The sequence below is a fragment of the Carassius auratus genome, chromosome 37 (assembly GCF_003368295.1).
Source record: "Carassius auratus strain Wakin chromosome 37, ASM336829v1, whole genome shotgun sequence".
Lineage (NCBI taxonomy): Eukaryota > Metazoa > Chordata > Actinopteri > Cypriniformes > Cyprinidae > Carassius > Carassius auratus.
Window position 1 is genome coordinate 5,739,126 of NC_039279.1, and position 26,697 is coordinate 5,765,822.

General features: G+C 37.0%; 1 protein-coding gene across 8 annotated transcripts in view; it reads left to right on the plus strand.

Annotated features, from left to right (window-relative positions):
- The window catches only part of LOC113055963 (RNA binding protein fox-1 homolog 3), a 377,645-nt gene that overhangs the window by 263,998 nt on the left and 86,950 nt on the right, over positions 1 to 26,697 (plus strand). Inside the window, exon 1 of one of the 8 annotated variants that reach the window (XM_026222369.1) lies at positions 6,429 to 7,449. The exons of the other annotated variants lie outside the window; for them this stretch is intronic. Within the exon in view, the coding sequence (XP_026078154.1) occupies positions 7,324 to 7,449 (126 nt within the window). The 5' untranslated portion in view covers positions 6,429 to 7,323. Of the gene's footprint in view, positions 1 to 6,428; positions 7,450 to 26,697 lie in introns of those variants that run through there. 8 annotated transcript variants of the gene reach the window in all.

Consider the following 26,697-nt stretch of genomic DNA (forward strand, 5'->3'; position numbering starts at 1 on the left):
TCGACTGATCGCACAGCCTCTCCGCTTTAATCACTTCAAAATACACTCGCACAATAGTGAGCTAATTTACTTACAATTATATTTTCAATTATGCCCTAATAAACCCATTGTACTCTGGGTAATCACAAGTTACCCTTTGAGCTAATGCAATATGGCGCAGTGTGAAGTCAAATTCAATTTCTTGCAGTGAAATGAAAAAATAAGCACATGCTCTCAATCATCATGCCAGAGGTTTATTCATTGTCGACCCCCACTGCTGTTCAGCATGATGTGAGACAATAAGTACCCAGCAGTCTTGACTAGCGAGCCTCAGGTAGTTATAAGCAACAGCTATATAATGGTTTGTTTTATATGATGAAACTTCCCCTAGTGCAATACACAGTGCTTTTTCATGTTGCAGTGAAACGGCAGATTAGTGCATCACCCTGCAAGATTTTCAGCTTTGTTTGGACTGTTGCAGGTAATATGGTTGGACAACAATTGCCTTATGCAATGTTCATGACCTTCATGTGAAATGGCTGCTATTGATACTCAGTGAGGTAAGAGAAGGAAAAATGGCAGAACTGTGATGTTTTGCTGGTTTTAAACCAGTTTTAAACCTATACACAAACATAAATCAACAGGATTCTGTGTTTCTTACTAGTAATGGGAGGTTTGACTCGTTTTCTGTTAATCTATCTATCTATCTATCTATCTATCTATCTGTCTAACAGGGGACTTGCCCAAATATATGAAGAGTTTGGTTCCAAAATGCTATAAATTAATTTAGATTAATTTGATTAATTTGATTAATTTGATTTAAAAATGTTTTTCTTTACCAAGAAAGTGGCAAGATGAAAACCATTTTTTTTTTTAGTGTCACAAACTTTCACATATCCTCTTTAGGTTATAATAAAAATTAAAATTCAAATCCAGATTTAGATTTTCAATGAACATTTAATTTTTTCCCCAAAATGCTATTTTAGATCTTTTTTTAAATACATAAATTTATAATTTTATTTAATTAAAATTGAATTATTCATTTAAAAATGCAATAAATCCATTGAATCAATATGAAAGTTATTTTTCATATTGAAATGCAATATCGCGTTCATAATCGAAGTCGATTCCTCTAATGAATGCAATATTGTTTAGTTTTTCGGAGATCTACAGCTTTGTGTATTAAATGCTGCTCTATCTGAAAGCATATCATGGAGATTTACCGATACTATTAATCACGGAATCGGCCAGATGACCAGATGAGCATGACAATCACATGCGCTTTGTTTGTTGATCACAAAGTGCAAAGTAGATGAGGAAAACTAAGATGCTGGATGTATTCAAAGCACCGTCATTACTGTCTAGAGTTGGTGGAATGATGCGCTGTGATTGGTATATAGAATTTTGCAGAGAAAGGAGATTACCGTTTGTCACGGTTTTAAAAAAAAATGGGAGAAAACATGACCTAATAACTCAGCGGGTATCGCATTTTGTATAAAATTTAATTTTTACTTCTCAATACCGACCAGATACGGTGGAAACTCAACCTTTTTTTAAATTGCCATTTATCGCGTTTTGGAAACAAACTTTTCAAATCCTTATTTTACACTTTAAAATAAATGTGGCATCTATGGATCCCTAAAGAACCTTTAACTTTCAACCTTATTATTATGATTTCAAAAAATTTAAATAATTATAAATATATATATTTTTTAAACTGTACCGGTTTTCTGCCTGGACATTATTAATTTTAATTTCTGTTAAGTGCAAAACTCAAAATACAGGTAAAAGACCTGTTTTTAAAAAAAAATCCTTCAAATGAAAAAATTGCACTGTGCCTTGTTTACAGATATTTTTTACAGTGTGTGTTTTTCTATTTTTATTTATTCAATTACAGCTTCCATGGATGACATAGGGCCCATTTGTTGTATCAGAGGGGGGTTATTGATTGGTGATTACACATTTGAACGTGGACACACTGTAATCTGTGTTAAAACCAGACAGCATTTTGTAATAAATGTAAGCTGTGCAATCACCTCAAGACTGAGGAGACACATTTGACTTTCATCTTTGCTATTGTTCCACTTTGCAAAGGATAAGCACCTTAGGGGACGAGGGTAGAAGAATGCCTAATGTGGCAGCCCCCTGTCAGGATCCAACCCCTTTGATTCCCCGTTTCAAACGGCGGCAGTACCAGCCAGGGACGACTCATGGGAAAGTCACTTTCCAATAGACAACCATTTTTGCATGCACTTGTTTTATGTGTGTCCGCAACTCACTGGAACTTGATAGCTTTTCAAGACCGTTTGTGTTTTGAATGCATCAGACATGCTCTTCCACCTCCCACTCTCATTCCCCCCATCCCTCGACCCTTTACGCAGTACCACCTTTTTGCCCCGATGCTACTCCACACCCTCCCAATCCCATCTTTCGTGCTGGGCTTTTTGCATTGTGTCAATAAACAAGACGTTCCCTGTCATGGGGAGGCTGGAAAAAAAAAGAGTTCAAACCATCTTTGAAGTTACAGCAGTGCCGCTTTGAAGTTCTCAATGTCACAGGGCATTTAAGTTCTCATAAGGATGAGTTGGGGAAAAAAAAGTCTGAAAAATCTCAGACTTCCCGGTGAACTTCGAAGAGGCATCTTTACAGAGAAGATAAATGACATGACAGACATGATAAAATTCCTCTGTTCTCATTTGCACAGGAGAACATGAAAATTGCAAGGATAGGCCATTGATCGTCATATATGTATGCTAAATAATTGATTATGATGATTTTATCTGAGTATATCCACCAATATGCATCTGTGGGGTGGGGGTGGGGGTTACTCTTTTATAAATCAGGAGACTTGGAAATCTTGGTTATGTTTGATTTGAATGTCAGCTTTGTTTTGGATGTTTTTTATGAAAATAAATAAAATCAGAAGCAAATGAGACAATTGTCGTCAGAGTTGTGAGAGTACAGTATGTATAGTAGAACATCTCAGATCATTTGTTCTTGGATGAATTCCATGAGAAATGTTTGAAAATGTGTCATAGATTTCATTGATGAGAAATGTTTTATGTTGAAATCAATGACTTTTGTTGCAGCTGAATTTTGGCTCATTGAGACATTGTAGAAAATTGATTTTGTTCAAAAAATGAAAGGGTTAGTTCAACCAAAAGTGAAAAAGATTTGTATTTATTTATTTAGTTACTGTGGTCCAATGTTGTCTGGAATATATACTGTAGGTTTTGAGGGTGAGTAGATGATGAATCCTGAGTTTTTAAAATATCCCTTTAAAGAGTTGTAATTTGTATATTTTTATTTCCTGTGGGATGTTTGGATTCATAAGTAAGAGAAAAGAAAATTGGAATGCATAATCCATCATGGCTCACATCCACAATCTACTTTCTTTGATTGCAAGGGATTTGTTATAATTGGTGGATGGTGTGTTTTAGGGTAGTCACAGCACCTGAATGGCTTTGAAGTAGTGGTGTGTGGTTTGACTGATACAGTCTGAAATCTTATGTCATTATGCTCATCCGCACTGATGTTTCTGTGCCAACAGGGATCTTACAGTTGTCCCCGCTGATTGAGTGTCTATATAGCTACAAATGGAGCTTGTAAAACGGCAGTGTGAAAAATCCACTCTATAACATATTCAAGTTTTACTTCAGTTTTCTTGAGTATGTGTATCCATCATGTGTGGATATCAATTCAGCAGTGTACTTTGTTTGAGAATATTGCAATGTATTTTTCAGTCATGCAGCATGTAAATAAATAAATCATAATTTGTCAAGGTGAGCAACAGTTTAGTTTCCGTCAAGAAGGTTTTATTTGAGTTTTATACATTGCTGTGAGTTACTCTTATTGTAATGCTGTATTAGACTGCAATATCTCCTTTAATGCTCTATAGTACTTGACCATTATGAGTGTGGACAACAAATGGATATAGAGACCTTTAATACTAATGAGTGTTTGCGGTTGTCCACTGGTATTATGGTCAGAGTTAGCTTTAGTGAAAATGACTGTCTATTGAACTCATCTTTATTTCTTTAGCTTGCTCAGCTCATTAAAGCTAATGTCTCATCAGTTTCTATTAGCACTGCTAACAGAGTAGTGACAGCACACAAAGACAAAGAGCAGAATGAAAAGGAGCCGCAAAGATTTGTTTCTGAACCTTAAATTTGCAAAATGTTGGTGAAACTATACAATCAAATGATGATTCGTTCAAGTTTGCTTAAACACCAGGATATAGATAAACTTCAAGCACATTTTTTTTTTTTTCAGATCGGACAGGCATTTTTATTCACCATTGAACTCAATTGATAAAATTCTATCTATTGTAAAGATTGAAGATTTGTCAGAAATTGGTTTCAAAAAATAATATAAAACATAATGTCTTAAATACCTCATACTTTATAATATATATATATATATATATATATATATATATATATATATATATATATATTACTGGTGGGTCGTTATCGGCGTTAACGTGCTGCGTTAACGGGAGACACTTTTCGGGCGATAAAAAAATATCTAATGAATTAATCTATTCTCAAAGTTGGGTTGGGAGCTGGGTCTATACTAAGCAAGCTATGATGACTTTCACCTTGATATTTTATATAACCGACTGGCTGAGGCCAGCCTAAAAAGATGCTCAGGACAGTTGACGGGCCACTGCTGCGCATCGTCACGAAAGCTCATCTTTTTCACGTGTTTTTAAGCCTTACCGCTTGTCGATTTAAACATTAAAGCATCCAAAAACAAGATATGGAAAAGCTGAACAGAGTAGCTGTTTACTCCCGCGCTGTGCTTGGTGCGGAAGGAGAGAGAGAGACGTGTATCACGGACAGCGACACTGAACCGAGCTCTCTTCCACGAAGTCCTTCCTGCACCTAAACGAACAAATACAAATCGCAGTTTAAATAAACAAAAAGATGTGAAAGAGCCCAATTCAGCACTCGCGGTGTTCTGGTGTTCAGGGCTCGCGCAGAGAAAGGCGTCTCAAAACACTTGAACATCGAATTTGCTTATTTTTGCTCTTGTGCCGACAAATACGTACATGCAAAATATGTCAAAATATCCACCTTGGAAATTATGCTCGAAAAAACTGTCAGTTATTTCTTAAGTGAAAGTAAACAGTTGAGCAAAATAATGGGATGTGTATTATATTGAATGCGTTCGTCGTTTCTTAAAGTGACCGCGTCTAATTTAGCTACTGGCTGCTCTTGTCTGAATTACTTTGTAGTTTTAACAGTCAAACTATAAATTATTCAGAAACCAGATATAATTTTGACATACTCCATCTGCAGTGCGTATACAGTCCGTGTGCGTAACGCAACATGTATGTGGTGCAGCACGGACTCGATGTGCTTTCACACAGGACGCGTTTGCAGTTCGCAACTCGGTACGTAAACGATCGCTGCACTGCTGCAGATGCAACACTCCTGGAACGCAACTGGAATCCATTAACATGGGTACGTAAAAAAATATGCAACGCATACGCACTGCAGACGGAGTATGTGTGAAACAGGCGTAAGGTTGTTTGCACCTTGTGCAATGTGGAATTAGTTTACAGCTTTTTCAAACACTTTTTGATGTATTTTAGAAACAGGAGATGAGCCACTTTTCTAATGCACCACCTAGCTTAATAAACACTTCTCACAGACTTACTGTTTGTCAATTTTATTTGGTTAACACACATATTCTGAATGCCTTCGGCAGAATTCGAATGAGCCATTTTAATCTAGATTAATCTAGATTAATTTCAAGATCACAGTGAGATTAATCTAGATTTAAAAAAAAAATCTATGCCCACCACTAATATATATATTTGCTAATTATTTGAACTGTTAGGTGGACATAAATTGAACAGAAAAAAATGTGTCATTGTAATTGTTTATTTTATGGAGAGGGATGAAGCTGGCACATTGGTTTGAAAAGTGATTAAATTTAAATTTGATGTTTAGTTATGAAAATTATTAATGTTTTTATTATTGTTATTATTTGTTGTTGTTGTTGTTGTTATAATTTTACACTATATACTAAACTCCTTTATTTTCTGTTTTAGTCATCATAGCATTTAGTAAATTGATTATATGTTAAATTATATTCAGTTATTTGTGCTCTGAAAAGTTTAACTTTCAACAGAAATTTACAGTGCTTGGACCATAATTTACAATTTAATTACTAAGAAAACCATAAAGCAGACTTGCTGTACAAACCACACATTAAAACTCTTACATGGGAGATCAATAAATCAGGATTCAATGGAAGTTTTTTATGTTAAAATCAAAACAATAATCAAAAGTGAATTAAAGCCGTACTCGTCTCTTCCTCCTTTCGATGAAAAAGCGAAATGTTTTTTACCCCTCTGTTGTACATCATTCCAAACACTCCGTTTTCTTCCAAACTAAAAAAGACCCTATTAAAAGAAATAAAGGTCCACCAAAGGACACTGTGGATGGGTTGCGTGGTTGTGTTTTGGCGGCTGTTGTGCAGTGCATCGGTGGGGGTTTGCTCCCCCATAATGGGGGCACATCTGGTGTGTCTGCATCCAAAGGGAAATAGATCAACCCCCCAAAGACCCTAAATGATCCCAACACATATCCCAGTCCAGCCTAGGGCTGTCTCACTCTCCCCATCCTTGGAACAAGACTTTGGCATCGGTGGCCATCACCTTTGATCACCTTGAATTATTAAGTAATGGTTAATTTAGAATTGTTACTAATTTAAAAATTTCGAATATCCAGGTGTCATTTCTTTTATTCCTTTACCAGACAGTCTGATGATTAAAGTGAATAATTAATGAAAAGATAATCAAAAGCAAATCAAATGTCTTGCAAGCTGTCTCACACGTGGTTGCGGAGAACTGCAATTAATGGCCGAGATTAGCTATTGTGATGTCATTATACATTCCCTTCATTTTCTATAGTGAGTCTGTTTGATCTTTGAATACCCCCGGGAACTCCTGCCTCCTCCCTCTCAGCATCTCTCCCTTCCTCCTCCTCCTCCTGCTCTCCCTCGCTCTGGCAGAACCTCCCCTTTTCTCTCCGAGGGCTCACATTGGCTTCCATATGTGTGTGTGCGTGTGTAAGAGTGTAAGTGAAAGTGCGCAGCCGAGCCTTGATGACAGAGGGCCCAGGACCATTCAGACGACTCGCACGCCCTGCCTACAGCCCACCTCTACAACAGTTGAGAAAAAGAACAGTCCAGAGAAAGAACAGCAAAAAAGAGAACCAGAAAAAATAATCAAAAAGACTTCTGCACAAAACAAAGAAGAAAAAGGAATAGAGGCAGAGTGAGGGTTTCAGAGAGAGAGGGAGAGATAGAGAGAGAGGATCTCCCAGCTTAATGCGCAAAACGTCCCGCTACCACATGCTGTGCTCAATGGCCAACACAGGCTGTCTTCTGCTCTCCGGCTCAGGGATGCTAACTCACTCTCTCCAGTGTCCCCCTGCGTTCCTCTACCTACCCGAGGTAAGGCAATCCCAATGCGTCCGTCTTGCGCTCGCTCTTCCTTCCTCTTCTTCTTCTTCTGCTACTTGCAGGTGACACGTGCTAGCATTGTGTTCACCCCCTCCTTCTCATATCCCTCCTCCCTCATAGCCCTCAGCAGGGGTCATCCTTGTCTGTTCCCATCTTTTCATTCATGCTATGAGTTTTTGCTTTTATACTATTACACTATGCAAACTTGTTTGCTTGTATCTTTATATTAATTTTATATGCAGTAAGTGTCTGTAAGTGCAATTAATTTCTTTACATATCTTTTGTAAAACAAGTCTATTTTTATTATTTTATGTTTTTATATATATATATATATATATATAAACACCCCAATGAGTTGATCAGTGAATCAATCACACATCACTTACTCTATTCAAATTGTGTTTTTTCATTCAAGAATTTACTCATTACTTTTAAATTTTTCAAAAACCTAGGACTGTAATATAACTGAAACAGCTGTATTGATATCCTTGTTGTTTAATTGTATTGAAAACTCTATGTTTCAGAAGTTGTGTGAATCTGTCTCTGCTTTTTGTGAGCTACCCACTGGCCGAATGTAGACAGATGTCACTGAATTAGTCCGTTCTAGTAAATGGGGATTGGCTAACTTTTCTGAAGGTGCTTGGAAATTGTGTGGCATATGAGGAACTGCAGTGATTGTTTTTGGCCGCGTGTGTGCTTTACTATGGGCGGCGTGTGTGATGGCAGGCTGCTGCTTTCCTCTAGACGGTGTATTATTGCTCAGATATAAAGAATGATAAGGCTGTTGAGAGATAGCCTGCCTCATGCTGCTACCAAATCGCTCCTCACTCATCACCTTAACAGTCACTGTCCCAGCAAACACACACCCAACACCAGCTGTCCGGGCCTCTGCTGTCCCAGCGCCGTTCACTGTGTGTGTACATGTGTGTCTGAGCATACAAATAAGGTGTATTTAAGAATTCATCCTGTAAATGCTTGCGTGTTTGAGCGTCCTCATAATTCCTCATCTGATTTTGAACAGATGTCATTGACAAGATGTCAGAGCTTGTTTTTGTGTACACCCGTAATTGATTAGCTGTGAGAAACATCTCTCAAATATCTGTCATATTGGGCTCGGTGCATCTGAGGCGCTAGCTGGGGTTTGTTTCAATTTCAGTATTGCCATTTTGATACAGCGATTTCAGATTTTTTTTTTTTCTTTCTTTTTTTAATTCAGTTGCTGTGAGAGTAAAAAAAAAATTGAAACGCAGACTTGTTCCCATCTATCAAATTTAGTATGACTCGCTTCCAAATAATACAGACAGATTCAAAAAGAGTTATCACACCCTCAGGGATTCTACAGGATCCCATTCGTTATTCCTTTTGCTATTCTTTGTTTTTATTCACCTGCTGAAATGGTAGCGACACACGGCACGTCACATCTTGTAGATAGTGAATTGTAATAAGATTTGTTTCATGTCGGATTCCACACCTGTGTCTCATCTCAATAAAAATAGTTAAAGGAAAATCTTGTGTGCTTCAGAAACAATATAGTGAAAGCAAAGTGTGTTTTACAAAAAGTAAACTTACTCATTTAACAGTTATTAAAAGTCTAATGTATTTTTTTTTACAAAAGTTGTAATTTAATATGTGTATGCAATTAGACAGACATCCTAAATCATACGTCACTCATACAATTCAGTTAAAGACATTTTAATGTCTACAAGCATGTGAGAGAACAATTCTTTTTTGAGGTGAAAACAATGTAGAATGTTCTAGATTTTCACATAATTTACTGTGAAGTAAATTAGTGTGTAATGCATCTGTGTATATTTGTGTGTGTGTTTCGGCCACTGACTGCATGAACTAGCGCTGCTGAATGCTGTTTAGCTGCATTACTGTCTGTTTTCACTGGATTAGGAATTAACTAGGGATGCTCACAGCTTTTGTTTTCTATTTAATAGAAAAAGTTTGAGCCGTAGCATCACGCAGGTTATTTTTCAGCAAACAATATTTTTTCTCACACTGTGTGGAATTGCAGAACAAAACCATTGCAGAGGGCAGAACGTGTTTCCAGTTCAGTAGCTTGATCTGTAACCTCATTTAAACAACAAGCCACTGTCGTTTGATACAGTCTGGTATTGAAAATAAAAAAGAATTGTCAGACAGTGATGTCAAGTGAGCGTATAAAAAAAAAAAAAGGAAAAAATCCGTTAAGATATGAAACCAATTCTCCATTACAGTCTTCTTCTTCTTCTTCTTCTTTTTTTTTATCAAACGTGACCTCTATCAACATTTAATTTAAATTTGGCTGGATAAGATTCCCTCCCTCTCCTTTTATTGCGGCAGAGGCTGGTTCTCAAGTCTTGAGTCAATACGGAGCAGTAAATCTGCTTGTGCAAGCATCTCTCCTTCCCTAGAGGACTGAAAATCTTTACCCATGCTCAGGATAGTTAAACAATTCTCGCTATTGTATGATTTTCTCCTGAGCCATGGAGCTGAATATTAGAAGCTTATTCTCCAGTGAGTTTTTAGTCATTTCTAGCAGTGGTCGAAGTCATTTTGCAAGTATAACTCCAAAATACACACACGCACACGTATAGGGAAATTTTTTTTTTGTGTGTATTTCACATGTTGAATTGTCAGCACAAAAGCTTCACCTGCTCTGCTGCAGGTGGTCTCTCGCATGTCTAGTGCTATAGAGAGGAATCAAGCCAGCTTTGAAAACAGCCAGAGAAGAGGTAGGTGGAATAACAAGGATGGAAACATTAAAGAGAGGAAGAGGAAGGTGTGGGGAAATGAAATCCATGAATGAGAGAGGGATATGAATGCTCAGCCACAATGAGATATAATTGGACGGGTGGGCTAGTGTGAGCAGAAAGGAGAGTCGAAGAAATGTAGGGAGTGGTTGAAGCTGTGTCTTTTTTTTTTTTTTTGGAAGTTTCCCGAAGACTTCCTGCTGAGTGACACCAACCCCTGCTAACGACGATCAAATATTTTGCGCGCACACATAAGACTCACTCAAACTCTCAATATGAGCGTAACTCAGTATACACTCGCTTATCAATAGCGATGACATAATGGGTTGGAAATGGAAGCGAAACCCCAGGGAATATGGATCAGCTGATGTCCATTGCACTAAAACAGATGTTGGTCTAGTTTTCTTTCTGGTTTGTCTAGAAACAGTAAGTGGAAATTAATGACAGTCACAATGAGGATGAATCTGTATAGCCGTTTGTATCAATACTGCGTATCAATAGGTAATTGTTTTGCTAACGGTATTGTAGTTAGCCTGTTTCTACTCTTAAACACATCTGATAAGATCCGATTAATGAGCCGGTCGCTCAGATGAGATTGTGCTTGAAAAGAAATGTGTTTTGTTTTGAATTCAAGGGATCCTTTTATATCACCTTGCACAAAATTAGTTTAACTCATCAGAGTCCCGCCAGAAATGAGAGTGCATTGTGCATTGTGCATGCATGTTTTAAGAAAAAAAGGTCTTGACTGGTGAAATTGACATCTCATCAGCACTGACAACTAATCAAAGCAAAGTTTAAATACTCCTGAGATTAAAAGCTGGTTATTATAGGAAATATATATGTGATATGACAGCATCATAGCACAGTGGTGCAACACGCACATATTTAAACTTCTTTATACTGTATATATACACACACACACACACACACAACAAGGGGAGTGTTTTCCCCAGACTACCGTTGCTCTGCATTGATGTAAAGTAAACATAGCATTTTCATGTTAATACTAAATGGAAACGCTCTCCATGGGTTTTCTGTGTTATGTGAAGTGCTCTGGTTTTCATAAAAAAATATTGTTTTATCAGCTCCACTACATTATTAATTACAATAGTGATGTGCCAACATTTTTCTCTGTCTTGGCATCCCTTCAATCTTGCGCATCCTAAATTGAAGGATTTTTTTTTTGTATGCATGAAAATGAAGTGTGCATAAGTGCTGCATTAGTTATGGATTCTGGAACAGTTAGGAAAGAAAGGCAGATTTATCATGTCATTGTTTGGATCATCACATTATTCATGTTTTGAGGCTAATCAATTCCAGGGATCGAGTTTCTGAAATAAAACCTGCGGATTCCAAAAACACAATGACTTCAGCACTCAAGTGAATTTTGTAGTAATTCTATAGCCTAAAGTAGTTGTGGTCTGTGCTGGTGATTTAATCAAAGGCGTAATTATTTTCATGGGCTTTATATCGCATCAGCACAATCAACAAAAAAAGTTTCTTTGAATTTTTGCACTGCATTATTTAGTTCATGCAGCTAATTCACCAAAGCCCTCTCCTTCACTGTGCCCTAGTGTTAATGATGCATTGTATTGTTATTTATAAGGCCACCATATCAGCATCTATTTAGCCAACTCCATATTTATCTTCCTCCATAATTGGGCACACAATAGAAATTTGTCACTTTACTCTAAGCTTCTTTTTTTTCAGAGCTGATGATTAACCATTTTACTAAACACTTTATATATCTCTATTTAATTGTATAATCATGTTTAAGATCTTTTTTTAGTCATGAAATGCCCTGTTAGGTTTAGCTCTGAAGTCACTCAGAATGTTTTTAAACTAAATAGTAGTATATGTTAATCAAATACAATTATTAGAAGTAGTAGTAATAAAACTTTAACTTTTAATTATTTTTTTTAATACTTTGATAATGTGATGATATATTCAATTGTTTTATCTTCACTTTCAGTTTGTAGATTCTGATCAATTCTATACAGATATTTAGCTCATAAGCTAATACACAAATTTGATCAGTCACATTTTTATAAATATTTGAAAGAAACTTGTTGATTGTGCTGATAAGATTATTGATTGATGTTTTTTAAACGCAAAAACCAACAAGATTTTAATTCAAAAACTGAACTCTCAGGTTTGATTACGCACCTAATATGTAGAAGTTGTAAAACTACAACTAATCAGAAACATCACGTCGCTGTGTCTGCTTTGAGTGGAATTAAGAGAGAAACATCAGAGCTGTGGCATGTGTGAGCGTGTCTGCATTAGATGTCTGCAGATGGTGTGATGTTCCCCACAAGCCCCTGTGTTGAGAGGAGAGTGTGCATCGGTATTGATGTTTCTGTGCTTTGCTGCAATGCATGCTGGGCCGCCACTGGCTTTGCACCACGGTTATCCTCTAGTGGTGAGAATTATGGGAAGGTTGAGTCCTCCAGGGTCTTCTAGATCCATTGGGTGGATCTTTATAAATCTCTGAAGACCCTGTGATGCTTAGAAAACTAGGCTGGAGTGTAGTTAGTTATCTGCGTATCAGTGCAGATATGCTGCACAGATCAATTCATGCCCACATACTGTAGGTGTTATTCACCTATTCAGATCTAAATTCTCTGCATGGGCCAGCATATACAGTGGAGGCATGTATGACAAATAATTTATATGTACTGTACGCAATTTAGCAGATGTTCTCATGAAGAGGAGCTTACAAAGTGCTTTAGTTTAGTTTTCGTTTTTTAACTTGTGTCTAATTTATCCTACATGATATTTGAGCATTGCTATAATGCATTTACATTTTTAGTGGTGTATTCACAGTCATTCAATCTCCTTTTTATGCTTTATTTATGTTTCTCTTAATCACTTGCAGCTCAGACACCACTATCCTCACTCAGACAGCCTGTTCTCATCATGCTCCCCCAGATCAACTCAACTGAATGACTTTTGAGGTGCACCAACTGGAGTCTCCTCTCTGTTGCTCCTCCAAGACGAGTTAATTAGCTCTGTTGAGGTAGTTTCATTTCCTTAGCAGACACGCAAAGTACTTCAGCTCCTTTGCGAGCGAGGGGAGAATGGCTGGGTAAATTGGATGCTGTTTTATCAAATAATGTGTAGTTTGCACACTGCTCATGGCCAGATCTCTGAGGGTAGCAAAAGGGCACACACCATACACCAGCCCCGACCACCTTTCCCATTAAGCCTCTATAAGCCCTGAAATCTTGGTGCTGGGTCACCCGGAGTATATCTCTCACATTGTAAAGTTGGAGCTGAATTTATAATGCCGCCCCTTCATCTCTTTTGTTATTTCTTTGCTGTACTAGTTCAAAACATTCTCTTTTCTCTCAGCCATACCTAGTTTGTTGAGAGAGGCTCTTTTTATTGGGTGTATGGACCTTGGCATCAGTGGAGTCTTTGGTAAATATGAGAAGAATACTTAAAAGTGGCTTTTTCACTTTTGTGTTTGTTTGTTTGCTTGGTTTTCTGCTTTCTAAAGTTTTTTTTTTTTTTTTAAGTTTATGCACATTTTGTGTTATACTAGGTTCAGTTTTCAGCACTGAAGGGATAATGTTGATAATCAAGGTTATTGTGAGGCATTTTACAGTGGGTCTATTTTTTAAGAATTTAAAAGCATAAATGTAAAGTTTAGAATTTTATCAAAGCACTCTTGCTACTATTCAAAATGTTGGGGTCAGTAAGATTTCAGCTAAGTCTTTATTCTCACCAAGGCTGCATTTGTCATATTTATCAGAAATTTTTTTTAAATGTAATAACTTTTTTTCTATTAATAAAAAAAAATAATAATAATAAAGAATCCCAAGGCAGTGTACATATATTTTTTCTGTAAAAAATTACGTTTTATCTTATATAAGCCATACATTTGTTTTCATCCTTAAATGGTTGAACAATTATGTTAAATTGTTTGCCTCTTGTAGCTGTACTTGTGTTTTTTAATGGATTGTGTTTTTTAATGTTTACAGATTGGCTTTATTCATTTCCATTGTAAGTGTCTAACTTAAGAAAAGGTGGATTAATTGGCAGCATTTAGTGTTGTGCCACAAGTACTGTTGCTCGAGCCTACCTTGCACTGAATCCCGGAATATTCCTTTAACACGTTGACAGTAATGCGTCACAGCTGTATATGCGATATTTGAATTTAAACACCTATTTAGCGTACACATGACACTTCTTTCTTCCACTCCACATGGTTATTTTTTTTCTCATTGCCACCTCCCCCATCCCTAACCATGTCTATCTGTCTCTTCTCAGTCTCTGCTGTAGTCAAGACCGGCTTTATCTGTGAGTTTAGACAGGCAAGGAAAGAATTACACTGACAGTGCTTAGGAAATGATAGGCTGGTACTGAGATATTTGTGCCCCATAAATTCTCCACTGCTCAGCATAATTTACGACAGAAGCTGCATCCATGTGTCTCGTTCTCTGTGTGTGTGTGTGTGTGTATGAGAAGTTTGTGTCCCACTGTATCTGTCTCCATCTGCTTAGCCACTTTTGCTCCACCGTAAATTAAGAGCCTATAGACAGCTTCCCTCAAGTCTCCGTTCACATAAAAATGAGACGCTAGTCATCTCTCCCCCTGCTTTTGCTCTCACGCTTGCTATCTTTAATTGAAAGAGAGCTATGTAAAGGTGAGGTGAGGATCGACATAGGTGCGCAGCCCTGATAGCACAGATACCACGTTATCTAAAGGCCATTAAAGCAGGGGTTTGCGTTTTAAAGGTTAGCATGAAAACGTGTTTTTAATTAGTGTGCCTCACTTTGTACATGTAGTACCGGCAGGAGGTCCTCCAAAGTAAGGATCATAGACAGTACGACGAGGTCTTCAACCTGACATTCAGAAGGTTACAGAAGCTGGAAGGTACTAGCGATGTGGTTCCCCTCAGTAATTACCTTAGGGTTCGACCTGTGCATCAGTCAGCTGTCAAACACAACATTCTGACACAAATAACGTAGAATTAGCTTAGCGAGGGACATTTGTTGATGACATTTAAAGTTTAGTAGCCTTTGACCTCAGCAGCATGATGTGTTTTTCACATTGCTAGACCTAATTGCTGACAGTTTCGTGTGTTTACAACACGGTTTTAGTTAGCTAGCCTGTACTCTTGTGGTCTGTAAATGAATGAGTTCATTTCCAGCGTAATACAGTGTTGTTAGCGCAGACGCTCACCTGCTGAACAATTAGCGCTACAGAAACCCTGCAGCCATTTTCAGTCCAATACTGAAGCAAATCTCAGTAACACAGCTGGTGAATTATGTATAGCTTAGTCAAGCATAGTTTAATATCGGGCCGTTTATTAATCAATCCTTCTCTAATTGCAGTATATTTTCATTTCGTTCAGGTCTCTACATGCTGTCAGGCACAGTGATATAAACCTATAGGGCCAGCTAGCAGAAATTATTTGGATTTTTGTTTGACTGAATTTTTATGTCTGCTGGTTTTAGTGTAATTCTGCTGAATGCATTATATGCAGGCTATTCTACACACAGCAAAAAGTGAGCTGGTCCCTGTGGCCCCGCATGCACAATAATGACATTATCATGCTTGCAATAAATAATCCAACATATGCCTCTGATTAACCGAGCCTTTCATTGCGTACCATAGAGAAACAAAGAAAGTGAAAATTTTAATGAAATGCGCGCTGACATATCGCCTCCTTTGTGACTGCTACAAATTGATTGTTGAAACTCCATTTTGTATATATGTCACAGAACAATTTACCCAGCATGCACTGCAGTACATAGCCTTTACGTTCAAAACTAATCACCCTCTTTTTTTTTCTTTTTATTATAATCTCGACAGACTGTAGAAATCTTTGCTGACAGTATTTGTGTATTTTTTCCACACAAGTTTGTAGATCAGTTTCAAGTTGCTCCATTTTGATTACATTTTCTTTTTATTCTCTGTTTGCCCATTTTTTTTTCCACGAGGGAAGAGGAGCTGGAAGGGAGGGATTAAGCTTTGGCACCTTTCAATACGCTTCTAATGTACAGCTCGGTTCCTCTCGCATACGGAAGCTCTTAATTACTGCTAATTGTGGCCATTACAGTGGGAAAATTAAATAATAAAAGCAAGACAAATATTGATGTTAATTGATGGAGCTGTTCGCTGACTGCACAGCTTTCGAAACGGTCTCAATAAGTTTAAATTAACCCCATTTACATACATTAATTGGGATGATTAGAAATTAAGATGATTGCTGTTGAGGTTGATCACTAGTATTGTGTGTGTCAGTGAGATGCGGTGCAATGAAAACAGGCCGGGCTGAGAGATACCTTGGATGCTATCAGCTCCGCGTTTTCTGTCATAAGTAATTGCTCGAGCTGTTCACACTGAACTTGAGAGACTCGACTCGGAGTGCCTTCAGAGATGTGTACAAAACCAGATGAAGGTCTTTCTGATACCATTTGTGTCCTTGCAAACTATGGAGTGACACAACAGCAAACGAAAGTTCTACAAATTTTTACCGTATTTTTGGACTATAAGTATAGTATAAGTCGCATCAGTCCAAAAATACGTCATGATGAGGAAAAAAACATATATAAGTCGCACTGGACTATAAGTCGGATTTCTTATGTCTTCAGTTTAGACTACAGGAGCACTGAGCAGCATAGAGCGCCCTCTGGTGGCTGGAGACGGTAATGTTTTCTCTTGGTTAATTTTTCTCGGTTCATGTCAAATTAATTTTAATAAATAAGTCGCATCTGACTATAAGTCACAGAACCAGCCAAACTATGAAAAAAGTGTGATTTATAGTCCAGAAAATACGGTATGTAGATTCCTTTAATATTGTAAAAAAAACATGGTTTATGCACCAGTAGATTTTGCCATTTGAAAAATACACATTTTATAACGATTTTATTAAATGGAAGGTATACAAATTTATTTTATATTTAACTTAAAAAGAGTAAAAAGTATGAGTAAAGATGAGATACATTTTGCGTATGAATAAGGGTGTACAGAGACAGACAGGTTTAACTTAGTGGTACATTGAAACAATGATGGTGTAGAAACAAGTTAAGCTAATTTAACATATAATTACAAATAAATGGCAAAATGAAATTTTTGATTTTGAAAGACTGAAATGGTATTTTCTTGTAAAACATATGCCAACTAAAATAAATATCTTCTTTTTTGTTCGACAGTTTAAATAAATGTATACAGGTTTGGAACAAATAGGTGGTGAATAAATGATGACAGTATTTCCATTTTTGGCTGAACATTCCCGTAAACAGAAAAAATATATATATACAAATCAATTAGTAGTGATACTTTCTACCCATAAGTTTAATTAAACTAAACTTAAAACGCTAAAGTTAAAACATAAAAGTTGTTAATCAGACAATTGTAATTATTTAGCCACACCAAGAGAAATATTATAGTGTTGTGATAACTGCAAGTGAATCTTCTCAATCCAGGACTGAGTTTAGCATTTGTAAGGTTTATGAAATTTGTTTGCAGTTGTACATGACTGCTTTAGTGAATCAGCATCTTCTTTTGGCACCTCTCAACATTCATACACTCTGTGTTCACCATTCGTCAGGAAAACAATGAAATCAAGCAAGGACTGGAAATATTGAGAAATCTTGTTCTTCAGTCTTGAGTCCCACGAGACGGTTATTGAGGTGGCTGTAATTTGATAAGATGAATAAAGTCTGTGGGCTGCAGGCGACTCAGCACTTTCCCCCGCACTTTTCCGACCTGACTCCTACCTTCACAGAACTTCTGACAGAGGAGAAAAAAATCCCTGACATTGGCAGCAGCGGGAGCCCACCTATCGATTGGGTCATATCTGCGATAGATGATGGATTGGAGGTAATTTTAGGGGCATAGAGGTGGTATCTAGCAGGATGCAGCCCCCACAGACCAGTCTGGTTGAACAAACGGAGGTAGACAGCGGTCAGCCTCTTCATAGCGAGCCGTACGCTAGCCTGTAGCATTCCAGGAGAGGGCGGAGGGGAGAGATGATGTGATTCGCCGCTCTGATCCACCTCCAGATCCATCTGTTCTCCAATGTTGCACCACTACCCAACATCCCTCAGGATCTTTCCTGACATCACCCAACATGGCTTCGCTTTGGCGCCAGTATTTGTTCTCCTTCTTTTTTTCAACTCTCACTCTCTCTTTAGTTTTCCGTTGTGGCTGTTTCTTTGTTAGGTATTCTTCCAATTTAATTACGAAGGCTTTGAAGTTCCCATGAATAATGGCAAAGTGCACCCTTCCAGAGCCTTCAGCTTTTTATTCAGATCAAAGATAACTTTTACATCAGCCAGAACTCCTCCCCCCAGCTGAGAGCAGTCACAGGGTTTTCAGACACCAGGTGCCAAGGCTCGTCTTTTCGCCTGCTCCCCCGTCAAACACGGGCGACGGAGGCTCCACTGGATGGGTATTGAACTGTTGTTGCAAGATGTCAAAAGCTCATTCCAAGGTTGGCACTAAAACCTGCATGCAACATCAGACCCTCTTTGTAACTTTAACCTTTCATCTACAGAGCAGATGGCAACAAATAACCGGTACAGTTTACCAAAGAAAAAAAGAATAGCTTCTGTTTTTTTTATTTACTCTTCTGCACACAGCACAAACACAGTGTATTTAAAAAAGGCATTCATACAGTGGTCCCAGAAAATGTTATAGGTGTCCAAAATAAATTAATAGTCTTTGTGTTATGTAGCAATATATCAAAGTGTAATTTATTTTATTGATAAATATATTTTTTAATAATCATTTAATGATTATATCATATCGTGTTGTTGTTATGTATCTTTTATTATTTGCATGTATTTTAAATATTTATAATATTATGCTTACAATCTTCAACCTTCATTTTGGTTAATTTGAAAGATTGCATATAACCTGTGGGAACTTCATACATTCACTAAAAATCACCTTGTTAGTTAACAGTATTTGCAAAAAAAAAAAAAAAAAAAAAAAAAATATATATATATATATATATATATGTATATATATATATATATATTATTATTAAATTAAAATAATATATTCCTGAAACCTTAAAATTCCTGAAACAGGAAGTTCAGAATATCTCCTCCCTTGATTACATGCAGTGACAATCTCATTGTGTCAGCCACAGGTCAACAGACAGCAGAGAGAGAGAGAGAGAAGTGATGTCCCCTGTGCATCAGGCAAGTGTTTTTAGATAAGTATAGCAGATGCTAAACAAACATACAGTCACGCATTGATGGACTGGAGGAGGCATGCTGATGCACAGGGTATGCCGTCCCACTTTGTTTTTCCCATTCTTCTAAGTGGCTTGTCAATTACACTGGGTAAACAGAGGCAGAGTTAGGGAGTAAATCCACCAAAGACAAATATAAAATTGGATTCCTGGAAGATTAAAGGCCACTGAGCCATGCGAAGTTGTGAACAAATATTTCAATAAGACAACAGCGTTGAGGTTGGGGCATTAGTTTTTATGAATGTGTTCGTGCTGAGTATCTTTACGATTGCCTTCACAGTTCTGAATGTAAGCATGTAAAACGAGGTAAGACATCGTTCTGGGAGGACTGACAAAAAAAAGAGAAAAAGATTCATGTGATTTGCACTAGTTTTGTTAGTGTGTATTTCTCTTTATTTTTTAATGTTCAGTGTTCATATGGGGTTTTACAGACAGGAAGTGGAAAATTACAGGGCATTATGGGAAATGTAATTTAGATGTTACCCGTGTTATTTTAGTGTCACTGGGATACTATTATAGGTTAAGGTAATTTGAATTAAATTAATTAGATTTTATTTTTATGTTTTCTGTTTTCATTTTAATTTTACATTTTTAGTCATTTCCATTATTAGTTTTGTATTGTTTTTAAATGTCTATATATTTTTTATACATTTCGTTCAGTTTTTCTTTGTTTTTTATGATTTTAGTTATAGCTAACTACAATAAGCCTGGCTGTTACTTTTTATGTACTTGCAAATTAATACTTGCAAGAAACAAATTATTATAATGCTTGCCAAGCTTCCGATAGCCCCATGATACAGTTCTGGTACTGTAATGCTCTCCTCTAGCATCCCCTGACTCGACCATGTCATTCCATTAATTCCAAGCCATTAATGAAGGGAAAAAAAGGAAATTGAAAAAGAAACCATGGCTATCAATCCCTTGTGTTGTTGGCAGGTATATAATGAAGTATTTGAATCCAATTGAATTTGAACTAATTACACTACCCTCCAGATATTACTTCATCTGTACCAGTCGAATTAATGCAACGCTGTGTGTGGGAGATGTACCTCGTGCACCCGGACTCACCTCAGCGTCACACTCCATCATGCACTGCAGAATCTGAGATAAACATATACGTATACGCTAAAAACCATGTACATACACACGCGAGCACACACACACACACACACAGTACAGCGCTGCAGCATAGTCACTCAGAGACAGCCACGGTTTGCTAAGCGCCATGGAAGTCCCCGGCTGGCTGGTCCTCCTTAATTACACGTGCAGTACTTTGGAGAGAATGAAAATCCATTAATTCACTTCCATTGAAAATATTAGGTTATTTTAATCCCCCGTCACTTTGTAGCCCATTATAAGCATTATACAGGGTTTTACATCTTGATAACTTATGTTTACTTTTTGGACCTCAAAAACACATGACTGAAATTTGCTGACATGAGATTTATATATTTTATATATTAATATATTATTAAATTTTTTCCCCTTCCAAAACTGTATTTACTATATATTTTAGATGCATAAATCTGTTTTATTTTATTGTATTTTATTTTATTCATCCTATACAGTTCAGAGAGACAATAAAGAGACTAAATGTAACACATTTAATACTTTTTATTTTTATTTTTAAATGTATTTATTTTTATTTATTACAATACATTACAGTGCATTTAATTACATACATAATAGATTGAAAATGAACCCACATATGCTTTATTTTTCTTGTAGGTAACAGATATGGTTTTTTCTCTCGTGCATTTGATTCATTTTCAGTGGCTATATTTTTATTTCATAGTATTGTATCGGTGTTTAAAAAAAAAAAAAGATAATAATTTGTTTAAAATGTTATTTTTATTTTACAATAAATGTGTTGTTTCGGCATGAAAGTTCAGTTCATTAGATCTAGGTTACTGATTTACTCTGTTACAGTTCACAATAGTACAGTAGAAATTCATCCTGTCTTGTGAAAGTGAATGAATAATTTTGCATCTTGCGCGTAAATCATTACATAGCTACAGGGGTAAACAGTTGCCGTTAGCACTTGCATTGATGATGCAAACATACTGCAGTTTCTGACCAAAAGTGCAATGTGAAGAGACCTACAGGGTGAGGAGGGTGAAATCGAAATTGGGTGTGATTCAAACATTTAAATCAAGCATTTAAACAGCCTATGATGAAACTCTTTTTCTGTAAGGACATTTTTCTGTAAAGCCATTTATTCTCTCTAAATACTTTTTCATCCTGTGCGTGTGTGTTTCTCAGCTCACCCTATCTTTAAATGTGTGTAAAACAGGCCATTCCTCATTAATAAAACGGTGGCTGATGAGTCCAGAACTTAATTTTCCTCTAGAAATCACGCAGTTCTCCCTCTCTCACTCTCTTTCTCTCCCCTATCGTAGTTTCTTGATGAGGTTGCGTAATGATTATTTAATGCTATCATAATTGCTTAAGGGGCTGCTTGTGCTCCTGTACTTACTGGCATGATACATCAACATCATTACCAGACCGATTTGCCTCTGATCACACACTTCTGATCATCACGATCCGTGGGCTTCAGCAGGAGTCCACTCACATACTATGACACACAGCGAGCGTCATCCTCTAAACTACACTGACGGGTGAGAAAGATCATGTAAACGAATGAATCATGTATATGACCGTGAGATATGCACTTTCAAGTAGATCTACTGGGTTTCTTACAGCATGTGGAGTTGGAAAGTTATCAGTGGTTTAAAATGGTCTCCACCCGACAGGAACTCTGTTTATACTGAGAAGAACATCCCAAGCCCCTCGTTTTCTTTAGTCTAGTTCTGACTGTTCAAATAAATGTAGTTGGACTTCATGTTTGTTTGTTCTGTAATCATGTTGCAAATTCAAATTCACCTCTCACCATGGATTCTAACTTTTGTGGTGTTAATAATGGGCCAAAAAATTAATAGACTGACTCTGAAGGAGCCAAAGGGGGCTTAAGTATTGGTTTCTTTTTATTTCTTTCTTTTTCTTTTTTTTTTCAGTAAGCAACACCTTAGTAATTGCATAGTAATGTGCTCTACCAAAAAATAAAAAAATAAATAAATAAAAGGAAAAAACTGAATACCTTAGTAAACCAAATAATAATTATATTGACTTAATTAAATTTAAACAAATATAACAAGTGTGCATAAATCAGCTATTGATCACACCATTTTCAACTGCAGCATGTACAACTGAGTAGTACTGGTCTTCCACATGCTTTTTAAGCATGTACCCCTACAACAAGTCGTATACAGATCTCTGTATATTTTCTTGGTTGGAGATGTTTGTCTGTTAAGATGGGGAAGGTTATTGAGGGCACATGGAAGAATTTGCATTGGTAGCACGTCATGTCAAGTGTCTGCGTTAAAATGAATCAAATGAGTCAAATTGCCATTTGATGTCCAGATGTGCCATGCATGCTGATTACAGACTTGTGTTTGTGTGAATGCTTTACATGTTTGCATGTACTTAGCTGCCCTTGGTATTTACTCTTTAATGTCTTTGCGCTTTGGTAACTTCTGGTTGCGGTCTTTTGAATTTTCTTAAAGGGATAGTTCACCCAAAAATGAAAATGGTCATTATTTACTCACCCTCAAGTTGTTCCAAACAGCTGTTGAACCCAAAAGAAGATATTTTGATGAATGTTGGAAACTAAACAGTTGACGGTGGGCATTGAATTTGATAATATGTAAAAAATACTATGTAAGTCAATGGCTACCGTCAACTATTTGTTTACCATCATTCATCAGAATATCTTAAATCTTAAATTTTCAATATTACAATAGGGTCTAAGACCACAATTTTAAGTTTCATTGCAAATGATATCATCGACATAATTGAAAAGTGAACTTGAACTGCATGAATGCTACAATTTTGTGAAAATGATCCAAAGACCATCTTTTCTTTGAATGGAATCTTTTATCTGATTTTTCCCCCAAATAACATTGGTTATTTCCACTGTTATTATAAATGGGAAAAAAGATCTCAGACTTTTTGATCCATGTCTGTTTGCATACGATTGTATCAGTAGGTTTAAAAGGTTTTCAGTCAGTACCACAATAACACTGACCAGAAGCGACCCGCTGCCACTCGCCCTCCTCGCACCTCTTCATCTCCATCTTTCTTTCTCTCTCCACTAATCTGTCTTCACTTTTGTTCCTCCCTCTTGGTTCCTTGTAATCTCTTGTCTTTTAAAGCCTCATAGCTTGCTTCCTCTCTCTCCCTCTGTCTTTTTTTCTGTTCCTCTGTAGTGCCAGTTCTTCTCCCTTTTTTTTCTTTTACAAGGATCAATTTAGCCCAACATGATCCTCGGTGTGCACAGCTAATTCCACAGAGCTCACGCAGTTCTGCATTGTGTCGTAATCGGTGTGAAATTGATTTATGGCCCCTTTTCCACCCTCTAAACAGCTGCTGAGTGATGCCTCCTGTCATAATCATTCCATCCTGTAACCCCTTCTTGTCTTTTTCAACTACTCCTCTCCGGCGGTCCACCGCTGCACAGATTATGTATGATGAGATTTCCTCTCACGTTTATAACATGATATCAGAGAGAAGCCGATTTTCTCCTTGTGCCCCTCTCTATACCTATGCTCGCTTGTTCAGTCGCTCGCTATCTCTGTTTTTTGTGGCTTCAAACACGCCTGCATTATTAATGGAAGTTTTACTAATTCATCTGAATGGAGGAGAGAGACTGCTAGTTGAAGACTGCCACACTCTCAAAAGTTTGGTGGTGGTACAGAGCGAGCTGTAGCAAGTCTACAGAGCCAGAGTCTTGAGAGCCTGCCCAACTTCATCAATTATGGAAGCGGGCAACATTTTTCAGGTGGTTTTTGTGGCTTACTGGTGTGGAATATAATGTGCTTTCCCCTAGTGTTGTCCAGGTGAACAGATGAACACAGACAGTCCGGAGATATAAATGCCTTTGAGTGAAATCCAGAAAGGCCCAAGTGTTCAGCTGTCACGCCTGTCCACTTCCCCCACAAGACAAAGTTGAGTGTTAATCAAGCTGAAAATTGTAAAATGTATTTTTTATTATATGCTGTCAGTTGTCTTAGTCATTATGCCAGTTTATATTGTAAATTATATTAAACAACACAAAATATCACTTTTTTTATTATTATTTTATATGTAAATATATTATATTATGTATATTTTATGCATATATTCCATAAATTGACAGCCCGAGACAGATCAACTTTTGGGTAATCAAGGCTTTAATCTGACTAAAATAGTAAATTATTATATTTTGTCAGCTGTCACTTATACACTATATACTGTGTACATTATATATATATATATATATATTAGGGGTGTAACGATACGCGTATTCGTATTGAACCGTTCGGTACGACGCTTTCGGTTCGGTACGCGGTACGCATTATGTATACCGAACGGTTCGTTGGAGTAATTAATTATATTTGAAAAAAAAAAAAAAGAGAGAGAGAGAAATATAATGATATGCGTTCAACAAGGTAGCCCAATAACCCAAACAACGTAACAGGCAACGCCCCTGACACTCCCGAAGAAGAAAAAAACACCATCTTATATGTTTATGTTAGGCTACTCAGCAGGCGCTCGCTCACTCAGTACGCGCTGAAGGCTCGTTGCAAAATAGCCAATGCGTTTAACAGACTAGAAATGAGAAGATCCTCCAATAACCAACAGGTCTGGTGTTTGGGTGCACTTTGGATTCCCTTCAAGCTATAATGGTGATGGCAAGAGAGTGGTGGATAAAAAAACAACGGTATGTCGCATCTGCAACATGACAGGGTACACCAGCGGGAATAAAAAAAAAAATAAAAAAAAAATCTGGGATATATGCGTCAGTACTATCTGGGAAAAGACGAAAAAAAGGAGAAACATGCACGCAGCAAACTATCCCTGCAGCATTTAGAAACTATAGCTTACAGGGAATCCAACCCAAACACCAGACCTGTTGGTTATTTTAGGATCTTATATTTCTGGTCTGTTAAAGGCATTCGACATTTTGCAACGAGCCTTCAGCGCGTGCTGAGTGAGCGAGCGCCTTAGGGGCCGTTCACATATCGTGCCTAAAAACGCATGGAAAACGCTAAGCGCGTCTTTCTCCTCCTTTCCAAAGCGCTTGGGCAGAAGCGCTCATGAGGCGTCTGTCTTTGCTAAGCAACAATGACGTGCTCTCTCCATGAGACGCGGAAATTTCAGCGAAGGATAAATGGATTTGCAGCTCTAAAAATCGCTTGCAGTAGCTCTGCTACTAAATTTATTTCAAAATTGCAATCCATATACAACTATGATCAGCTGATCCTTCATCTTGGCTGAGCTCTCAACGTTGTTACGGGAAAGGATGAAGCTGATTGGTTAGTTCTTGTCACATGACCCGCGGTGCGCTTGCGGCATTCTGAAAAGTTGAGATGTTTTTACATTTTGCTGTATCTAAAACGTATCGAACCGAACCGAACCGAACCGTGACATCAGTGTATCGTATCGAACCGAACCGTGAATTTTGTGAACCGTTACACCCCTAATATATATATATATATATATATATATATATATATATATATATAATAGCTTTAAGTATTTATATTTAAAAACATTTAAACTTTTAATTATATTAAATTTATAACTTTTATCATTATGTGTGTGTGTACATTTTAAGAATGAAGAGAAATAAAAAGTATACTACATGTATATATAAAATGATAATGCATATTAATGTTTTAAATCTATTTAACATTTGTATAATAATTTATATAATCATATGAAAACATTTTTTGATTTTTTTTTTTTTTTTGTAGTTAGGATTAATTTATGAAATGTTTTGATGAAAAAATTATACGAATATTAAATATTTACAATATTAATTGTTATATTTCTGTAAAATATATAAGTGAAAATTAAAAGATAATTAAAATATTTTTTTTAACTCTTGTTTACGCACTTTAGCAAATGGCTGTTAGCCAAAATATTTAATTGATCAGGCTTACTATATTTTGGGCTGCAGTATGTGTGTGCTTTATACAAGGCAAGTAGGAGTAAGCACAACATCGGCAGAAGCAACGAGAGGAGGCAGGGCTTTGGATCCAGATGTGCTTATAGTCAGACAGATTAAATATAGACAAGCAGAGGTGGCGAGGGAGGGGCTGGTCAAGGCAGCTCTCCTCCTCTCCTCCCTTTTCTCCTTAGAAGAGCTGAGAGAGTAGAGTGTGGCCCCTGAGGCAGAACTCCCAGCATCCAAATCGGACAGGCGGTGCTGAATGTGCAGGAGCTGTCAGGTGCTATGGCTTG